The sequence below is a fragment of the Panthera tigris genome, chromosome E1 (assembly GCF_018350195.1).
Source record: "Panthera tigris isolate Pti1 chromosome E1, P.tigris_Pti1_mat1.1, whole genome shotgun sequence".
Classification (NCBI taxonomy): domain Eukaryota; kingdom Metazoa; phylum Chordata; class Mammalia; order Carnivora; family Felidae; genus Panthera; species Panthera tigris.
This window is the reverse complement of record NC_056673.1, coordinates 4589157-4607197: the sequence shown is the minus strand read 5'-3', so window position 1 is coordinate 4607197 and position 18041 is coordinate 4589157. Positions and strand designations below refer to the sequence as shown.

At 49.4% G+C, this 18041-nt stretch overlaps 1 protein-coding gene across 3 annotated transcripts in view; it reads left to right on the top strand.

Moving 5' to 3' along the window:
• Positions 1–18041, top strand: part of MYH13 (myosin heavy chain 13) — a 71473-nt gene that overhangs the window by 41318 nt on the left and 12114 nt on the right. For all 3 annotated transcript variants that reach the window (XM_042965989.1, XM_042965988.1, XM_042965990.1), the window contains 11 exons: positions 3683–3800; positions 4877–5000; positions 6271–6407; positions 7125–7380; positions 9629–9871; positions 11903–12079; positions 12671–12816; positions 12977–13067; positions 14639–15028; positions 17545–17671; positions 17751–17848. In XM_042965989.1, coding sequence (XP_042821923.1) covers positions 3683–3800; positions 4877–5000; positions 6271–6407; positions 7125–7380; positions 9629–9871; positions 11903–12079; positions 12671–12816; positions 12977–13067; positions 14639–15028; positions 17545–17671; positions 17751–17848 — 1907 coding nt within the window. The remainder of the gene's footprint in view (positions 1–3682; positions 3801–4876; positions 5001–6270; positions 6408–7124; positions 7381–9628; positions 9872–11902; positions 12080–12670; positions 12817–12976; positions 13068–14638; positions 15029–17544; positions 17672–17750; positions 17849–18041) is intronic.

Below are 18041 nucleotides of genomic sequence, written 5' to 3'. Positions count from 1 at the left end.
TCTAGAAACCTGTGCAGTACAACAGACCTTTAACCATCACTCAATCCCAGATCCACAAACATTCTTAAGAGTATAGGTGTGGCTTAGGGTCATTTGTCACAGAGAGAACACACGGTCACACAGAGCTGTGGCTCTGAGGCAGCCGAGTTATCTGTCCCAAACATGAGTGAGTGTCCTGCCTTGGCAACGTGACAAGTGGCCGGAGGTATCCGAAGGCTGGAGGAGAAAACCCCGGTTTCACCTGTCACCGCCCATGGGAACCTTAGCTGAGGACTTCTGCTTTCTGGGCTATAAAAGGAGCATTAAAGTGGCATTGTATGCATGCGTTCACTTAGTTAGCTATTCATTTATTTAATGAGTGCTTGTAAACTTTGTAAATAGTAATTCGTTTAACCTGCCTTAGGGGCGCCTGGGTGGCTCAGTTGGTTAAGTGTCCAACTCTTGGTTTCCGCTCAGGTGATGATCTCACGGTTTGTGGGATTGAGCCCCACATCGGGCTGTGCACTGAAAGTAGGATTCTCTCTCTCTCCCTCTCTCTCTCCCTACCCCTCCCTTACTCACGTGCTCTCTCTCAAAATAAATAAATACAGTTAAAAAAAAATAACCTGGGGCACCTGGGTGGCTCAGTCAGTTAAGCATCTGACTTCGGCTCAGGTCATGATCTCACGATTCGTGGGTTCCAGCCCTGCATCGGGCTCTGTGCTGATGGCTCGGAGCTTGGATCCTGCTTCAGATTCTGGGTCTCCCTCGCTCCCTGCCCCTCCCCCACTCACACTCTGTCTCTCTTTCTCAAAAATAAATAAACGTAAAAAATTTTATTAAGAAAAATAATAAACTGCCTTGGAGGATTGCAGTGAGGATTCGATGTCAAGCATTTTAACTGAGGCCAAGCACATCGCGAACACTCAGATGTCAGCTCTCAATTATAATAGCAACAGTTGTTATTCGTATTATGAGAAGAATTATGATGATAACATTATGTATGATAATAATCATGAGAGCAATAATAACATTGTGGGGAAATAATTTTACTATTCTATTAATTATTATATTAATTATTATATTAATGATTACATTACAATTATATTATCATATTTATTATTATTGTTACTACTGAAAGCCAGACATTTTATTTTTTCACTTTTATATTTTCAGTGCTTACTTATTTATTTTGAGAGAGCATGGGTAGGGAGGGGCAGAGAGAGAGGGAGAGAGAGAATCCCAAGCAGGCTCCGCACTGTCAGCGTGGAACCCGACGTGGGGCTCCGTCCCACAAACCGTGAGACCACGACCTGAGCCAAAACCAAAAGTCAGACGCTTAGCCGCCTGAGCCACCCAGGCGCCCCAAGCCAGACATTTTAATTCTCCGAAGAAGCAAGTCTACTATGTGTGGTAGAATTCATCTTCCGTGAAAGTCTAAGTCAAAGGCAAAAATCAGCTGCCGCGCGATGTTTGGGATCCGCGTTGTCTGGGCACGCTGTACCCCTCCCAGTGTGCCCAGCACACAGCCCGTTTCTCCCCCAGTGTTGGAACGGAGCTGTCCCCCTGGTTAAGCATCGAACAAAATTATTGGCTTATGTGTGGATGTTGTATCATAAAGAAAATTGAGTTCCGTTATTGGTGTTTTATGGGCACGTTTGCACAAATCAAACACGTATGGCATGACTTACCCATAGGGCGCATGCCTGCAAATATCAAGTGACAGGGGGTTACATCCTGCTGGCTGCAGCCTGTGCCTCTAGGGGCTCCCAGGGTGTCTGGCGGTCCACTGGTTTACTTTTTCTCTTGGAAGGTAAATTGTGGGGAAATCTCCATCTCTTCCTCTCCATTTGGCTTCTCCTTCACTCTGGCACCTCTCTGTTTTCTTTCCCATTTCTGAGAAAAGACTAAGACAATACCATAGACATACATACTGATAGGTTAATAGACTATTAGACTAATAGACTAAGACATGGAATACATATTATATGTATGTACATACGTATAATATATGTATTGTATGTATGCATATACGTAATATATATACTACATAATGAATAGACCCTAGACATACAGGAGCCTTGGTGACGCTTTGGAAGGTGCCTAGTGGGGCCTCTTCATTTTTTCTGTGAGGGGGGGTGCTCACGGGGAGGGGGGCAGTTAGTCATCCTTGGAACTGGCCAGCTCTGGGAAGGGCAGCCCCTCGGGGTCTGCAAGGCCCCAAGATGCCAAAGCCTTGTAAGACACAGGGTGTAAGAAACACGATTCACACAATTGCCCACAAAGCTGAGATGGCAGGGAAGGAGTGACAGAGGTGATGGATGAGGGGTAAAGAGCAAATTCTTTAGCAATGGTAACCCGAGAAAGTTAAAGCAATAGCTCGGGGGACTTTTTAGAAGTCTTGCACGTGGGTCAGAGGGCAAAGAGGATTCTTTTTATGGGCTGTCCAGAGACCGTCTCTGCCTGGGTTGGGAGGGACACGGGAGAGCCCTGTGAGACGTCAACCCTCTTCTGAGCCTGCAGCAAAAGCAGGGGCCCCTGAGGAGGAGGGGTCCAGTCTCAGCTCTGCGACTACCCAGCAGGACCCTCACGTCTCCAGGAAGGGGGGGGCACAGAAAGTCCAAGTTCACACAGCTAGCAAACGGCACAGCCAGCATCTGAGCCCCTCAGAATCCTCATCTGGCAAATACTGGGAGCTGGACGAGGTGAGCCCTAAGCTTCGTTCACCCGAGAAGTCCTCTGAGTGTCTGATACAGTTCTCCTTGGTCTTAACCACTCCTTCCTCGAGGGAATCACTGTCCAGTAGAACCTTCAGGAATGACGGAAATGTTTACATCTTGCTGTCCAGTATGGCGGCCACTGGGTATGAGACATGAGGCTAGCACAACCGAGAAAATGAACTTGCCGTTTTATTGAATTTAAACAACCACGCGCGGCCAGAAACTATTGTACCAGCCAGCACAGCTCTAGCAGAACCTTGAAAACTGCATAAATGAATAGTCCTCTCTCCACCCAGCAACCAGGAAAACGTGTGGGCCTTCTAGAAGTTTCCAGAAGTTTCATTAAAGACAGCTTTAGCCCTCCCCCAAACCTGCAACTTAGGGAACCCACAAGGAAAAGCCATTACACAGCCATGATACTGCTCCTAATCCCTCACCCAGCCCCAGTATAGAATTTTCCCAGTCCCCGTTTGGTATCTGACCCAAGAGCACCCCCACTGGGGGGCTTGTTCCTATGGCTCCTCTCCTCCCACCCAGCTTTGGTGGTCCCCCTTCTTTCCCAGAGCTCATGCTGCCCTCTCTTTCTCTGTCCCTCTAAAGGCACAGCCTTCAGAGCCTACATCCCTGTCCTTGAGTAGAGAAGGGGATCTCGAGTTCTCCAATGGGAAGTCCAAGGGGAACCCACACCCATTCTGCTCTCCCTTGGAGCCTAGCTACAGACTCAAGGCTAAAGATCAGTATTTGGTCTTTTATCCCATAGTAATGGAGCGCTCGAGTGTCCCTACGGGGTTGGGACTATTTCTTCTGTGACGCTGTAGGTAGGCTCCAGCCATTCCCAACCCCTCCACCTTAGAGCTGGCACTGACTCTTTCCACTCAAGTCTGGGTGTGCTGGCATGTCTCACGGCAGCCAGACCGTCAAAGACGATGGGAAAGCTGCTGACATCCCCCCCCCCCCACCACCCTGGGGCTTTCTCTCCCCAGGAGTCATGGACCACTACTTGGTCATGCATCAACTGCGCTGTAACGGGGTCCTCGAGGGCATCCGGATTTGCAGGAAAGGATTCCCCAGCCGGATCCTCTATGCTGACTTTAAACAGCGGTAGGTCACGTGACTTTGCCTCTGTCTCCTTTTGAGGGCACCGTGTGCATTTCCCGAAGGGGCCCCTCCGGCTGGGTGTTGGGTGAGCTCACAGCCTCCCAGGGTCTCCGTGAGCTGGAGGATGATCTAAGCTCAAAGCAAGTGCAGGGCCAGCCCCAAGTGGTCGCAAGGTCCAAGCCCCGACCCTCCAGACCAGGGCTTCTCAACTTCTGCCCTGTTGGCATCCGGGGCTAGATAATCCTCCACTGTTGGGGCTGCTCTGTGTGTTGTAGGATTTTAGCGGCATCCCTGGTCTCTACCTACAATGTTGGTAGCAAAGCACACCCCACCCAAACTGGGACGATCAAAAATGTCTCCAGACATTCCCACATGTCCCCTGGGCATGGGTGGGGGTGTAGAGGGGGAATAAATAATCCCCATTTGAGCCCCACTGCTCCCGACCAGCACTCTCCTCCCAGCTGCCATCTGGGCCCACAAGTCAAGTCCAGGCCTTGTCTGGAACAGAGGAAGGGAGGGGACACTCCAGAGGTAGGAGGCCCAGAGGTCTGCAAGTCATAGTTGATGTCAAGGTTCTTTTATGTCAAATGAGAACCATTTTCTTTGAAAGCAAACAGCCCGGGGTCTTTCTCGGGGATTGAATCCATTCAGGAAATGTTGTCCCTCAACTGAAACTGCCATCCGGCCTATAATCGCCATGCTGATGAGAGGGCCCAAGTAGGGAGTAGGCCTGACCCAGCTTCCAGTGCCGGACTTGAGTGCCGGTGAGGGGTCTTTGCGTGTGCTTCCTGTGTGCTTGGCCAACTGCTGGCAGACTCTTGTCGCCTAAACCGTGGCGGCTCTCCGGAGTCTGTCTTTCCTTGGGGGAGGGCATGGCCTTCCTGACCCGGGTCGTCACAGAATGACTGGCCCGGGCCCTGGCAGGGCTCTCAGGCCCCCGGGCCTGGACAGACAGCAAAGTGCATGAAGGGAACACCTTCCCAGCTCTGTGTGGCCAGAGGCCCTTCTCCCCAAGACACCACCCCCCCCGCCACGCCCAGCTGCCAGGAGGTATCTCATCAGCCTGTCTCCCCCCTCAGCTACCGGATCCTCAACGCCAACGCCATCCCTGAAGGGCAGTTTATTGACAGCAAAAACGCTTCTGAGAAGCTGCTGAGCTCCATCGACGTGGACCGTGAGCAGTATAGGTTTGGCCACACCAAGGTGAGAGCGTGTGAAGCGGGGACACTCCCAACCCGTGTAACCCACAGCCCCAGGCTGCTCGTCGGCCAGTTGGGGGAAAGGGCTCTTCACCCGTCCGGTCAGCCTGGAAACCCCTTTGCACAGGAGCCCAAGCAGAGGCAGCCTGGGTCTAGGTGTCGAGAGTTCTGTCTCTGTTGGTTTCTAAGTGGCTAGTGGCTTAATTTGGAAGCCAGGGCCTCCTCAGCAATGGAGGAAAGCAATAGGAAGTCCTAGTATCCTGAGAGAGCAGAGAAAAGCACTTTTTTAAAAAAATGTTTATATATTTTTGAGACACAGGGAAAGAGACTGAGTTCGAGCAGGGGAGGGGCAGAGAGAGAGAGAGGGAGACACGGAATCCGAAGCAGGCTCCAGGCTCCGAGCTGTCAGCACAGAGCCCGACGCGGGACTCGAACACATGAACCGTGAGATCAGGACCTGAGCCAAGGTCGGACACTTAACCACCTGAGCCACCCAGGTGTCCCAAGAAAAGGCACTCTTAAATGGGACAAAAGAGTCAAGGAGAGAGGAAAACACAGCAAGGATTCCAGGAACAGTGACAGTTTGGAGGGAATGATTACAACAGATAAAAATGGCTGCCATCTAGTGATCACATGTGGATCCAGCCCTGTGACACCCCCCCCATGCACCTTGCACTCAGTCCTCCCAGTATCCCAAAGGTGATAAGGATAGTTCTGACCTCGTGGGGTTACAGGTTGGGCCAGGGATATAAAGGCTCCCAGAGGGCAAAACATTTGCTCGAGGTCCCAGGGACACTGAGGCACAAAGCTTCAAATACCAGCCTGACTCCAGAACTCTCCCTCCTGGAAAGGGCCAAGCCGGGCCTGCTGGCCTCCAAGGGTTCCCTGCTTCCTTGGAACATTGGTGTGGGCCGTGGGTGTATGGGTTCAGGGTGGGACTAGTCTCAGATGGGCAGACAGACAAGAGAATGGGGAGGCAGAACTGTCTGTGGATTTCTCCTAATCGGGGCACAGTTGAGTTCTGAGGTTACTTCTGGACTCATCCTCGCCTCCAATATGTAAGGCTGTCCCAGTCGGTCCTTGTGCATTGGTGGGACCTGGAATGTACTTTGGAACAGGGCACAGGAGGGTCCACTGTGGAGCCCAGATGGCTGCCAGTCCCGAGCCAGGGTGCTGAAGGCCGGGGGCTGGTTTGGACACAAACAGGCTCCTGGGAGGGCCCAGGTTCCCCACCTGCTGAGAACAAAGCCAGGCTCATGTCTCCCCTGGTTCAGGTGTTTTTCAAAGCCGGACTTCTTGGACTCCTGGAGGAGATGAGGGATGAGAAGCTGGTGACCCTAATGACACACACGCAGGCCATCTGCCGGGGGTACCTGATGCGGGTGGAGTTCAAGAAGATGATGGAGAGGAGGTGATGTGGACCCTCGTCCCGGCTCACACCGCCCTCCCTACCTAGCAGCTGACTGCTGCTTCCTGGTTTTAGTCTTGGGGCACTAACGTCCTCGTTCATTCACTTAACTGACACCTGCTGAGCGGCCATTCTGTGCTGGGGACCCCGCGTGGTGCTGGGGATGCAGAAAGGAGTCCTTCCCTCCAGGAGCTCAGAGACGGGCCGGAAGCAGACACTTGCATGTTTGACTGTAACGCCCGTGACAAGTGCAATGTCAGAGTCACGTTCAGGGCAATGGGGGGGTGGTGAGGAAAGCCCTCCACATGGCTGGGAGTTGGGGCTGGCTGAAGGGGTCAGCAAGAAGAAAGAACTTTCCGAAGCAAGCTTTGCATGGCCTGAGAAAGGAGGGCTTGGAGGCCACCATGGTGGGAGCGAGGAGGGAGGGGTGCTCAACGCGGGCTCCCCTGCACCGAGTTAATGAGGCAAGGCTGGGTCATCGGGCTGGGGAGCCATGGAAGGCACAGATGGCCCGTGTCCTCCCTCAGCTCCCAACCTCAACGAGTGCTGTTTCCTCTGAACCCTCAGAGAGCACTGCAGGGTTCACAGGAGCTGCACGGCTCAGCCGTCCCTGCTTCCCACGTAGCGGGGAAGGGTGAAGGGTCTGGGCCCACGGGGCAGGTGGGGGTGGACACAAGTCCTTGCTGTGGTTCAGTAACCCCAGTCCTACTGGGCGAATAGGGAGTCCATCTTCTGCATCCAGTACAACATCCGAGCCTTCATGAACGTCAAGCACTGGCCCTGGATGAACCTGTTCTTCAAGATCAAGCCCCTCCTCAAGAGCGCGGAGGCGGAGAAGGAGATGGCCACCATGAAGGAGGACTTCGAGAGGGCCAAGGAAGAGCTGGCCAGATCCGAGGCTCGCCGGAAGGAGCTGGAGGAGAAGATGGTGACCCTGCTGCAGGAAAAAAATGACCTCCAGCTACAGGTCCAGTCTGTAAGTACCTTCCCGAGGAGGCTAGAAAAGGAGGAACAAAAGGGAGGCCGCAGCAGGTGCATCGATTCAAGGGGCAGTGGTGCCACCTAGTGGCACTACAGAGTATTGCAGCCAGTTGGAGGCAGAGATGAGGGCTTGGTTTAGCCCAAGCACAGGTGCTTGCTGGGGGCAAGTCTACAAAGTGAATTTCTGCTCGCCCTCATTTGTCTCTGTCTTCCAGAAGGGAATGTGTCTGTCATCATAATTAAAAACTGTCCGGAATGCACCGGAAAATCATGTAACTAAAATCAAAGTAAATCACTAAAATAATTCAAAGGAGAAAGTAATTTTATATATATGGTTTTGATAATAGGATTCTACTAAAAAAAAGCTTTGAAGATATGCATTTTTTAAGTTTATTTATTTTGAGAGAGAGAGTGTGTGTGTGTGTGCGCACACAAGCGGGAGAAGGGCAGAGAGAAAGGGAGAGAGAATCCCAAGCAGGCTCCGCACTGTCAGCACAGAGCCCAACGTGGGGTTAAATCTCACGAACGGTGAGATCATGACCTGAGCTGAAATTGGACGCTCAACCGACTGAACCACCCAGCCGCCCTGATAAGCATTTTTATTATTTAAAAAATTTTTTTTTCTAATGTTTTTTTTTTTGAGAAAGAGAGAGGCAGAGCCTGAGCGGGGGAGGGGCAGAGGGAGAGAGGGAGACACAGAACCCGAAGCGGGCTCTGGGCTCCGAGCTGTCAGCACAGAGCAGGACGCGGGGCTCAAACTCACGAACAGTGAGATCATGACCTGAATCGAAGTCAACGCTTAACGGACTGAGCCACCCACGTGCCTCAAAGCATTTTTAAAATCAAGGAAATAGGGGAAACGAAACCATACCTAGTATGTGGTACAATAATTGTATCAATACACAAGTTAAGATGCTTATCATTTGCCCTTTTGAATGAACTCCTAAATGCGTGGCACTTGCAAAGCATTTTCTCCTCCGTTGTTCACTTTCCAGTCAGTACAGGTGGTTATTAAGAGCATTTTCCCAAGCCGAGTGGGCAAGAGGACTAGTTTTGGAACCAGAGAGCTAGATTTATATCCCTGGCCTTCCACTTGATGGCTGTGTTGCCTCGGGCAAATTTCTTAGCCTCTTTGTACCTCGGTTTCCTCACCTGTAAAATGGCCACAGTAATAGCACCCATGTCCTAGGGTTATGGGGAGGATCAGATGAGTCCCTGCATGCAAAATGCCTAGCACATAGTACATGTTCAGTTAACACACACACTTATTCTTATCCATAACCTTGGGATGTGTGTCCAGTTTTTACAACACTTATATAAAAAGAAGTAGCCCAATTAAGTTTAAGAATATAATTAGCTAATCTTGGTCTGTCCAAGAGACTCATTACAGAGCCTTCTGGGATACATTTGTATGTTATCACTTCATTCCTGTCTGTTTTGAATTTTCTGCCCTGTGGCTCCAGGAGGCAGGGCTAACTAGGCATCGACAGGCCTTTTCCATTGAAAGTGAAAAGGTAGTAATGTTTCAAAAATGCCACTTAGCTGGTGGTAACATCGAGTAGATGAGTCGTTTTTCACCCCATAGTAGATGGAAGCATGAAATGGCCAGTGCCCAAATCTGACAAATTTGCAGAAGCTTTATGAACTTTATGCACTCCTTTGTTTGCAATTATTTTAGGTGTTTTCTAGTAAGTGGATGTCCCTGGTGGTTTTTTTAAAAAGGTGTATACAAGGGCGCCTGAGTGGCTCAGTTGGTTTAAGCATATGACTTCGGCTCAGGTCATGATCTCACGGCCTGCGAGTTTGAGCCCCGCGTCGGGCTCTCTGCCGACAGCTCAGAGCCTGGAGCCTGCTTTACATTCTGTGTCTCCCTCTCTCTCTGCCCCTCCCCTGCTCACGCTCTGTCTCTCTCTCTCTTTCTCAAAAATAAATAAAGATTTTTAAAAAGGTGTATACGAATGGTATATAAGTGGTGTGTGTGCATCTGTGCCAATGAGTGTGTGTGCACGTGTGCGTGTGTGCACATGAATGTGTGCATGTGTGTTTGCGTTTAGACATGTGAGTGTGTGTGTGTGTGTGTGTGTGTGTGTGTGTGTGCACACGAGTGTGTGTGCAGGTGCATGTTTGTGTGTGTGACCTATTCCTTGGCTTAGGTCTAGATAGTGGGCTTTTGGAGGGCAGAGCCCTTCCCTTGTAAGGTTTGCCGAGAGTCTGACCAAAACACAATGATCTGGCTCTTTCAGGAAACAGAAAATCTGATGGACGCCGAGGAGCGGTGTGAGGGACTCATCAAAAGCAAGATTCAACTGGAAGCCAAAGTCAAGGAGCTGAGCGAGAGGCTGGAGGAGGAAGAAGAGATGAATTCGGAGCTGGTGGCCAAGAAGAGAAACCTGGAAGATAAATGCTCATCCCTCAAGAGAGACATCGACGATCTGGAGCTGACCCTGACAAAAGTGGAAAAGGAGAAACATGCCACTGAGAACAAGGTGGGCAACCCCAGGGGTCCCCAGAGTGTCTGGAGCTCCCTCTCTGTGAGGAGGAGACATTGCCTGAGGTCAGGGGTAGGAACGGACGGACAGTTAGTGAGGTCCCACCCAGTCCTCTCCTCTGCCTCGTTCTGGAGCCCGGAGACTCTGCTCAACCCTCCTCCTGCCTGGATGGCTGCACCCCAAACTTCCAGCCCCAACCCATCCTGCACAAAGGAAGTGATCCTGGAGAAGGATGGCGTCTTATTCATCATCACTTACATTTGTCCCAGGAAGAGCAAACCCAAGTGCCTCCAGGGGCCAGGCAGACGATGAGGCAGGCAGGTGGGGACAGGGGCAGAAAGCTGGATCACACCAAGCGCTCGCAGGGACGTGGGGGCACAGGGACTCTTGTGTGTTACTGGCAGAGTGTAGACTGATGCAGCTTTCAGGAAAGCATCTGGAAATACTTGGTCACATTAAGAATCCACGTATCCTTTGAGCCAATGATTCTGCTCTTGAGTGTCTAGACCAGGGAATTCTCCCACCAGCCCAAAAGGGGACACATTCAGTAGCATCGCTTGTGGTGGGGGAGAGCCAGAGGCAGTATCAGGGTCCACACTGGGGAGCGGACATTTGAGGAGTAGAAGATGCCCATCAGGGAGTTCTACAAAGCCAGCAGGAACACCAGGCTTGTACACACAGGGCACCAAGATGGATACGAAAGACCTAACGCTGAAAATAGGAAAATGAAAGGTACAATACGATACCATTCACGTGAACTAAAAATCACATGTACGCACAAGAATACACATTTTACAGAAACAAGTGAAAAATGCAACACCTGATTCACATCGTAATGGTTGCCAATGAGATAGAGCAAGGGATAGGGTTGACCTGGTGTGAGACGACCCAGAGTCAGTGTTGGTTAGACAACCAGGAGTAGGGGAAAGGGACAATCGGGAGGGGTGGAGATTGTGGCAAACAGAAGGGCATTTGCCCTGTCCAAGATGGCAGCCATGACTTGGCTCTAGCCAACTGCCTCCCGGTGGGAAATCCATTGTCGCCAAAGCCTCTGATTTTCCATGAGAAGCCAGGAGTCCAGATCTTATGTGAAACTGCTTTTCCTTTTTCCACCCTGGTAACTTAACTCAAAAGTTGTAAACTGTTACATGGACTAAAGAAAACATGTCTTCTGCCAGATTCAGCCCACAAGTCAGGTGCTTAACAACCTCTGATCTGGAAGGGTGTCGTACGTGGAACAAAGTTTAATTTAAATGCCTTGCAACTTCAGGGGTGCCTGGGTGGCTCAGTCGGTTAAGCATCTGACATCAGCTCAGGTCATGATCTCACAGTTCGTGGGTTCGAGCCCCGCATCGGGCTCTGTGCTGATGTCTCAGAGCCCGGAGCCCGCTTCAGATTCTGTGTCTCCCTCTCTCTCTGCCCCTCCCCCATTCATGCTCTGTCTCTGCCTCAAAAATAAACAAACATTAAAAAAATAAAATAATAAATAAATAAATAAATAAATAAATAAATAAATAAATAAATGCCTTGCAACTTCACATTTGGTGCCCCGCCTTCTGCTTCTTGACAGCACAAGACTCCCATTCTGGATGCTCTTGCATGGCACTTCATCTCTTTCCTTATGCTTCCTACCTTATTCTAACCCCCAAATTCTCATTGATATATTATGATAAACATAGATTGATCGGTTGTCCTTCAGAGGCACCCTATCTGCATCTATCAATATGCTGCCCTGTGAGATCCCTAACCCTCTCTGAAGGAATGATCCTAACGGGAGGATTTGAGGCTCTCTGTGCAGGCCAGTCAGGAAGATTAAGAATTCATAGACTGCCAGTTTCAGGATGATACACCCAACGACACACTAAGCACCTGCCAGGGAGGTAAAGAGGCAGTGGCAAAAAAAAAAAAAAAAAAAAAAAAAAAAAAAAGAATGAAAAAGAGAAAGTAAAGAAAATGAACAATCTAGGTTCTGCTGGAAGCCCCTGACTTCATTGTTTGCACGATTCGATTGTGTTGATACTCTTCCAGGTAAAGAATCTTTCCGAGGAAATGACAGCACTAGAGGAAAACATTTCCAAATTGACCAAAGAGAAGAAGTCTCTGCAGGAGGCCCATCAGCAAACACTGGATGATCTCCAGGTTGAGGAGGATAAAGTCAACGGTCTAATCAAAATAAATGTCAAGCTGGAACAACAAACGGATGATGTAAGGAGATTTTACCACTGCGTTCTAAGAGCTATTGCTTGCAGAAGCACGGGCAAGAGCGGGGGGTGGGGGTGGGGTGGGGTCCAGCTTCTGATTCTGAGTCAGAATCCCTGCCTGAGTCTGGACCTCAGCCCCCTCCACAGGAGCCTGGAATGTCGAGTGAGACCCTTAAACTCTTCAGCCTCCGTTTCCACCTCTTGAAATGGGGATACACCCAGATCCACCTCGGAGGGTTTCCGTGGAAAAAGCTCAGGAGGTGGAGAGTGTTCAGTAACCATGACAATGACCATTGTTCCCCATCATGTTAACATTTTTTGTTCTCGGTGCAAGAGCCGGGTCTGAGGTTTTTCAGGTTTCACTCACGGTTGTGGCTTGAACTTGTCTGGATGGCATCAGTTTTTCTGTTCCTCACACGCCCTCGTGCACCCTCACAGATTTGCACTCATCACCCCCCCACCGCCATGCATGTGAGCGAGGGAGGAGTGACGGTGTTCAATCTAGGTCCTCAGAAGCCGTGGGCGGCCACACTGGCTCAAGGGACGAGCTCACGTTCTCCCCGGGGTCTCAACCTTTGCACCCACGTCTCCCCAGCTTGAGGGCTCCTTGGAGCAGGAGAAGAAGCTCCGGGCGGACCTGGAGAGAATGAAGAGGAAGCTGGAAGGAGACCTGAAAATGTCCCAGGAATCCATCATGGATCTAGAAAATGATAAGCAGCAGGTAGAGGAGAAATTGAAAAAGTAGGTATTTCATTCATGTTTGACCTCTGTGTTTGAGCCTGAAAGCCAGTCGACCCCCTTTAAAAGGCTTGTATTTCGTGTTATTAAAATATATATATATACACATATATATATATATACATATATTTATTTATTTATTTATTTATTTATTTATTTGCAGGAAGGAGTTTGACATCAGTCAGTTACAAACCAAAATTGAGGAGGAACAAGCACACAGTTTGCAATTACAAAAGAAGATCAAAGAACTACAGGTGGAAACATCAAAACCCTCCCGACCCTGAAAACCCTTTGCAAGGGGCCCTCCTGCCCTTCTCCCTTTGTTTCTTTGTTTCTTTCCCCAACCTGAAAACCCTTTGCAAGGGGCCCTCCTGCCCTTCTCCCTTTGTTTCTTTGTTTCTTTAGCTGCTGGTTTTCCTCCTGTTCTCAGAGCCAGAATGTCCTGTCCTTCCCTTTATGTCTCTGAAATTAACACCTTAATTTTCTCAGTAGCACATAGGCAATCTCCTTGAGAATATTACAGTGTTGCCTAAATGGGATTGGTAAGGGTGCTTTGATCACCACCAGCGAGCTGGGTGCTCTCCACATCTTCTCAGAAGTCACTCCTGGGGCACCTGGGTGGCTCAGGCGGTTGAGCGTCTGACTCTCGATTTCAGCTCCGGTCAGGATGTCATGGCTTCGTGAGTTTGAGCCCCGCATTGGGCTCTGCACTGACAACATGGAGTCTGTTTGGGATTCTCTCTTTCCCTCTCTCCCTGTCCCTCCCCCACATGTTGTCTCTGCCTCCCTCAAAATAAATAAATGAGCTTTTAAAAAAAAAAAAAGAAGTCACTCCCACCCTCAATGGGATGTGTATCCTCCGGGATCTTTTGCTATGGATTTATGTACATTGATCTAGGCGTTGTGAGTTCAAACCCCACGCTGGGCATAGAGATTACATAAAAATAAAATATTTTTTTAAGAAAAGACCCAAAGAAACTAATAGGATATATTAATGCATACATATGTATATGCACATATACATTAAAATATAAAGGAACAAGAACATTAAACTATATATATTTACATATATATTTATGCATGTAAATATATTCATTAAATATATGGATATTTTATATCTCTTAGTTTAACTATGATACCACAGAGGCTGTGGTTCTGCAACTTGCTCCTTTCTTTCTTTTTTTTTAAATTTTTTAAATCTTTATTTATTTTTGAGAAAGAGAGAAAGAGAGAGTGAGAGCAGGGAAGGGACAGAGAGAGAGGCACACACACACACAGAATCCAAAGCAGGCTCCAGGCTCTGAGCCATCAGCACAGAGCCCTATGCGGGACTCGAACCCACGAACCGTGAGATCATGACCTGAGCTGAAGTCGGATGCTTAACCAACTGAGCCACCCAGGCGCCCCACAACTTGCTCCTGCAGACCTGTCCGTGATAGACATGGGTCCAATCTAACCCTTCACGAACTCCTGGAACACGGCCCCACCATGGTGGATTTGACAAGTCCCATATTTTTTTTTAATTTCTTTTAATGTTTTATTTATTTTTGAGACAGAGAGAGACAGAGCATGAGCAGGGGAGGGACAGAGAGAGAGGGAGACACAGAATCCGAAGCGGGCTCCAGGCTCTGAGCTGGCAGCACAGAGCCCAACAAGTCCCATATTGATGGACATTTAGACTGTTTCCAAGTTTGTTCCTCACTAATTTAATGTTCTAGCATATCCTTTTCTTTGTGATGCCTACCCTCAGTCCCTCACCACCCTGCCCCTTCCAAAGAGGGCTACTCCCCCCTCCCCAATATGCCTGATGCAGTGACTCTTTCAGGCCCGCACAGAAGAGCTGGAGGAGGAAATCGAGGCAGAGAGGGCCTCCCGGGCCAAAGCAGAGAAGCAGCGCTCAGACCTCTCCCGGGAACTGGAGGAGATCAGCGAGCGGCTGGAAGAAGCCGGCGGGGCCACTTCCGCCCAGATCGAGATGAACAAGAAGCGGGAGGCCGAGTTCCAGAAGATGCGCAGGGACCTGGAGGAGGCCACCCTGCAGCACGAAGCCACGGCGGCCACCCTGAGGAAGAAGCACGCGGACAGCGTGGCCGAGCTGGGGGAGCAGATAGACAACCTACAGAGGGTCAAGCAGAAGCTGGAGAAGGAGAAGAGCGAGTTGAAGATGGAGATCGACGACCTGGCCAGTAACATGGAGACCGTCTCCAAGGCCAAGGTACCTGACTCCCTGCTCGTAGCAAGTGTGAGGCAGTCACATCCACCTGCCCAGGGGGCAGATGTAATTTGATGCCCACGAATTCACTTCCCCTTCTAAACCGATTCTCCCCCAATTCTTCCTGCTCCCAACACCCGAAATCCATTCCGGTCATTCAAGCTTGACCCAATGATCTCCTTGCCATGCAAGGTCTCATCATCCTTCCCAGAGTCTCAGAAAGCTTTCAGAACCTTCCAACCCATCTGGCATTTTCTACAGCTAAATCTATTGATGGGTTGTACCAAAGGGCCTTGCCGGGCATGGTTTTCTACATGCCACTTCCTCCCTAGCCACCGTGTTAATCCTGGGTGGCATTACCAATGTGAAATTATGCGTGAGAACAGGGGCAGATCCGAGTTTTGTGCCGCTCGAAGTAAAACTCAGGAGGGGAGGGGCTCTTTAAGAAAATGTACCTCAAAATTAGGGGCACCCGGGCGGCTCAGTCACTTGAGCGTCCGACTTCAGCTCAGGTCATGATCTCGCAGTTTTTGAGTTCGAGCCCCGCGTCGGGCTCTGTGCTGACAGCTCAGAACCTGGAGCCTGCTTCGGATTCTGTGTCTCCCTCTCTCGCTGCCCCTCCCCCTCTCACACTCTGTCTCTTGCTCAAAAATAAATTTAAAAAAATTAAAAACAAAAAATAAAATGTACCCAACATTATAAATACAAAGTTAAGCACAAAAGTAAATATTCATTTAGAGTGAGAAAAACAAATCAGGTCCCCGTCTTCGGACACCTCTTCGGACCATTTGCCAGAAATGCCTCCCTAGAAATATATTCTGCTTGCATGCAGCTTCCTTCCCCACCTGGAACCTTTTATAGCCACCTGCATGACCTAGGGCCCCTGGAAGTGAGGGTTGTGAAGCTCAAACCTCACCAGATTCATGGTAAAGCCGCTCCTGTGTGACTTCAAGGCAAACCTTCCTCACGGAGTGACTATGTGCTTCTAGATTCACGGTGCCTCTTGCTGTCCTTGTTTAGGATCTGGATTCACAGCCGGGCTTCGTCTTGATTGCTTCCTCACTGCCTGACTGCCACTCCTTTTTCTCTCTTGCTTGCCTCCCCGGTTTTCTGCCCTTCTTGGCTTTGTCCTCCCTCTCAGGAGTTATGTATTCTCTGTCTCCATCTCTGTCCCTCTCCCCCGTAACACACGGGCCAGGTCTCAGGGTTGCCTGGGTTAGAAGTGAGGATGGCAGCACCCACGCGCAGCACCGCCTTGTCACCTCCCTTTCTCTGTCATGCTTCCCGCTCTCCGTTCTCAATTTTAAAATCCAGTGGAGGAAGTCTTTTATATTGCTTTATTTTTTTTAAGTTGTTGTGTCCTTTGATTTTGTTTCTCCTTGTGAGTCTGCTGTCTCTTTTTCAACTACCCCAGATAAAATTATTTTATGTTCATATGTCATTTTCTCAAAGATATCCTAAGCACTTTGAGAACTTCCTTAGAATCTAATATCTCTGCCTCTTCTTTTTTTTAAATGTTTGTTTGTTTTTGAGAGAGAAAGAGAGAGCACAAGCAGGGGAGGAGCAGAGAGACAGAGGGAGACACAGAATCCAAAGCAGGCTCCTGGCTCTGAGCTATCAGCACAGAGCCAGAATCAGGGCTTGAACTCATGAACCATGAGATCATGACCTGAGTGGAAGTTGGACACTCAACTGACTGAGCCACCCAGGTGCCCCTACCCCTGACTCTTCTGCCGCCATCTTATACTTCACAGTCTAAGGAAAAATATACACTCAATACATTTATCTTGTGTTACATGAGGTGGGAGGAAGAAGTCGATAATATATGCAAAGTTTTGAAACAAATTTCACAAAAATACAGGCCAACTAGAGGCTACAGGAGTGACTCCCTTCCTGCTATCTCTACCATACAGAACCTTTTGTATAATCGAGTGAAATGTTCAACACTGTGACCTGAATATACTGCTTGCAAACAAATCAGAAGGTAGTATTATTCCAATGGCAATCGAATTACTTACATTGCAAGAAGATTCTGGGGTTCCTTTGAATAGCATCTCCTCAAAGGTGTCTTTTACAAACCAATCAATACTTAGCTACCAAAACCCTGTTGCTCCAACTTATTGGGGGCGAAGCAGTATTCACAGACAAAAAAAAATAAAGCAAATCTGAAGCAACTGTAATTTTTTAAACTGACATTCAGGGTGCCTCGGTAGCTCAGTCGGTTAGGCATCTGACTGTTGATCTCGGCTCAGGTCATGATCTCGGGGTTCATGAGTTCGAGCCCCATGTTGGGCTCTGTGCTGACAGCCCAGAGCCTGGAACCCGCTTCGGATTCTGTGTCTCCCTCTCTCTCTGCCCCTCCCCTGCTCACGCTCTGTCTTGCTTTCTCTCCCAAAAATAAACATGACCAAATTTGTTTTATTTTACCTGACAAGAAGCCTAAGCCACCATACTTCCCAGTTCAGTCCTGGACACCGGAAACCCATTTTTCCCATTCGTGTTGACTTCTTTCTTAAAAGAGTAACATGGAGAGAATGTGCCGGACCGTGGAAGACCAGTTTAATGAGATCAAGGCCAAGGATGACCAACAGACACAGCTGATCCATGATCTGAACATGCAGAAGGCAAGACTGCAGACCCAAAATGGTACGGATGGGCAGGGCCCTGGGGTGCAGCCAGGCCACGGGAGAGGACGGTGTGCAACACTCATGCATCTGTTCGGCAGGGGAGCTGAGCCATCAGGTGGAAGAGAAGGAGTCTCTGATTTCACAGCTAAGCAAAGGCAAGCAGGCCCTCACCCAGCAGCTGGAAGAAGAAACCAAGGTAAGAATGCCTCTTTCTGGCACAGTCACAACCTGAGAAGCCACAAACAGTGGTTGCAGGCAGTGTGACCCCTGGAGGTAGAAAGCTTCTCCTCTGCTGCATAGGAACCTACAGGAACCTGTTCTCTGAGATTACAGGACTTTGACCTTGGATCTCCTTCCGCAGAGCCAGGGTGCCCCATCCTCTGGGTTCC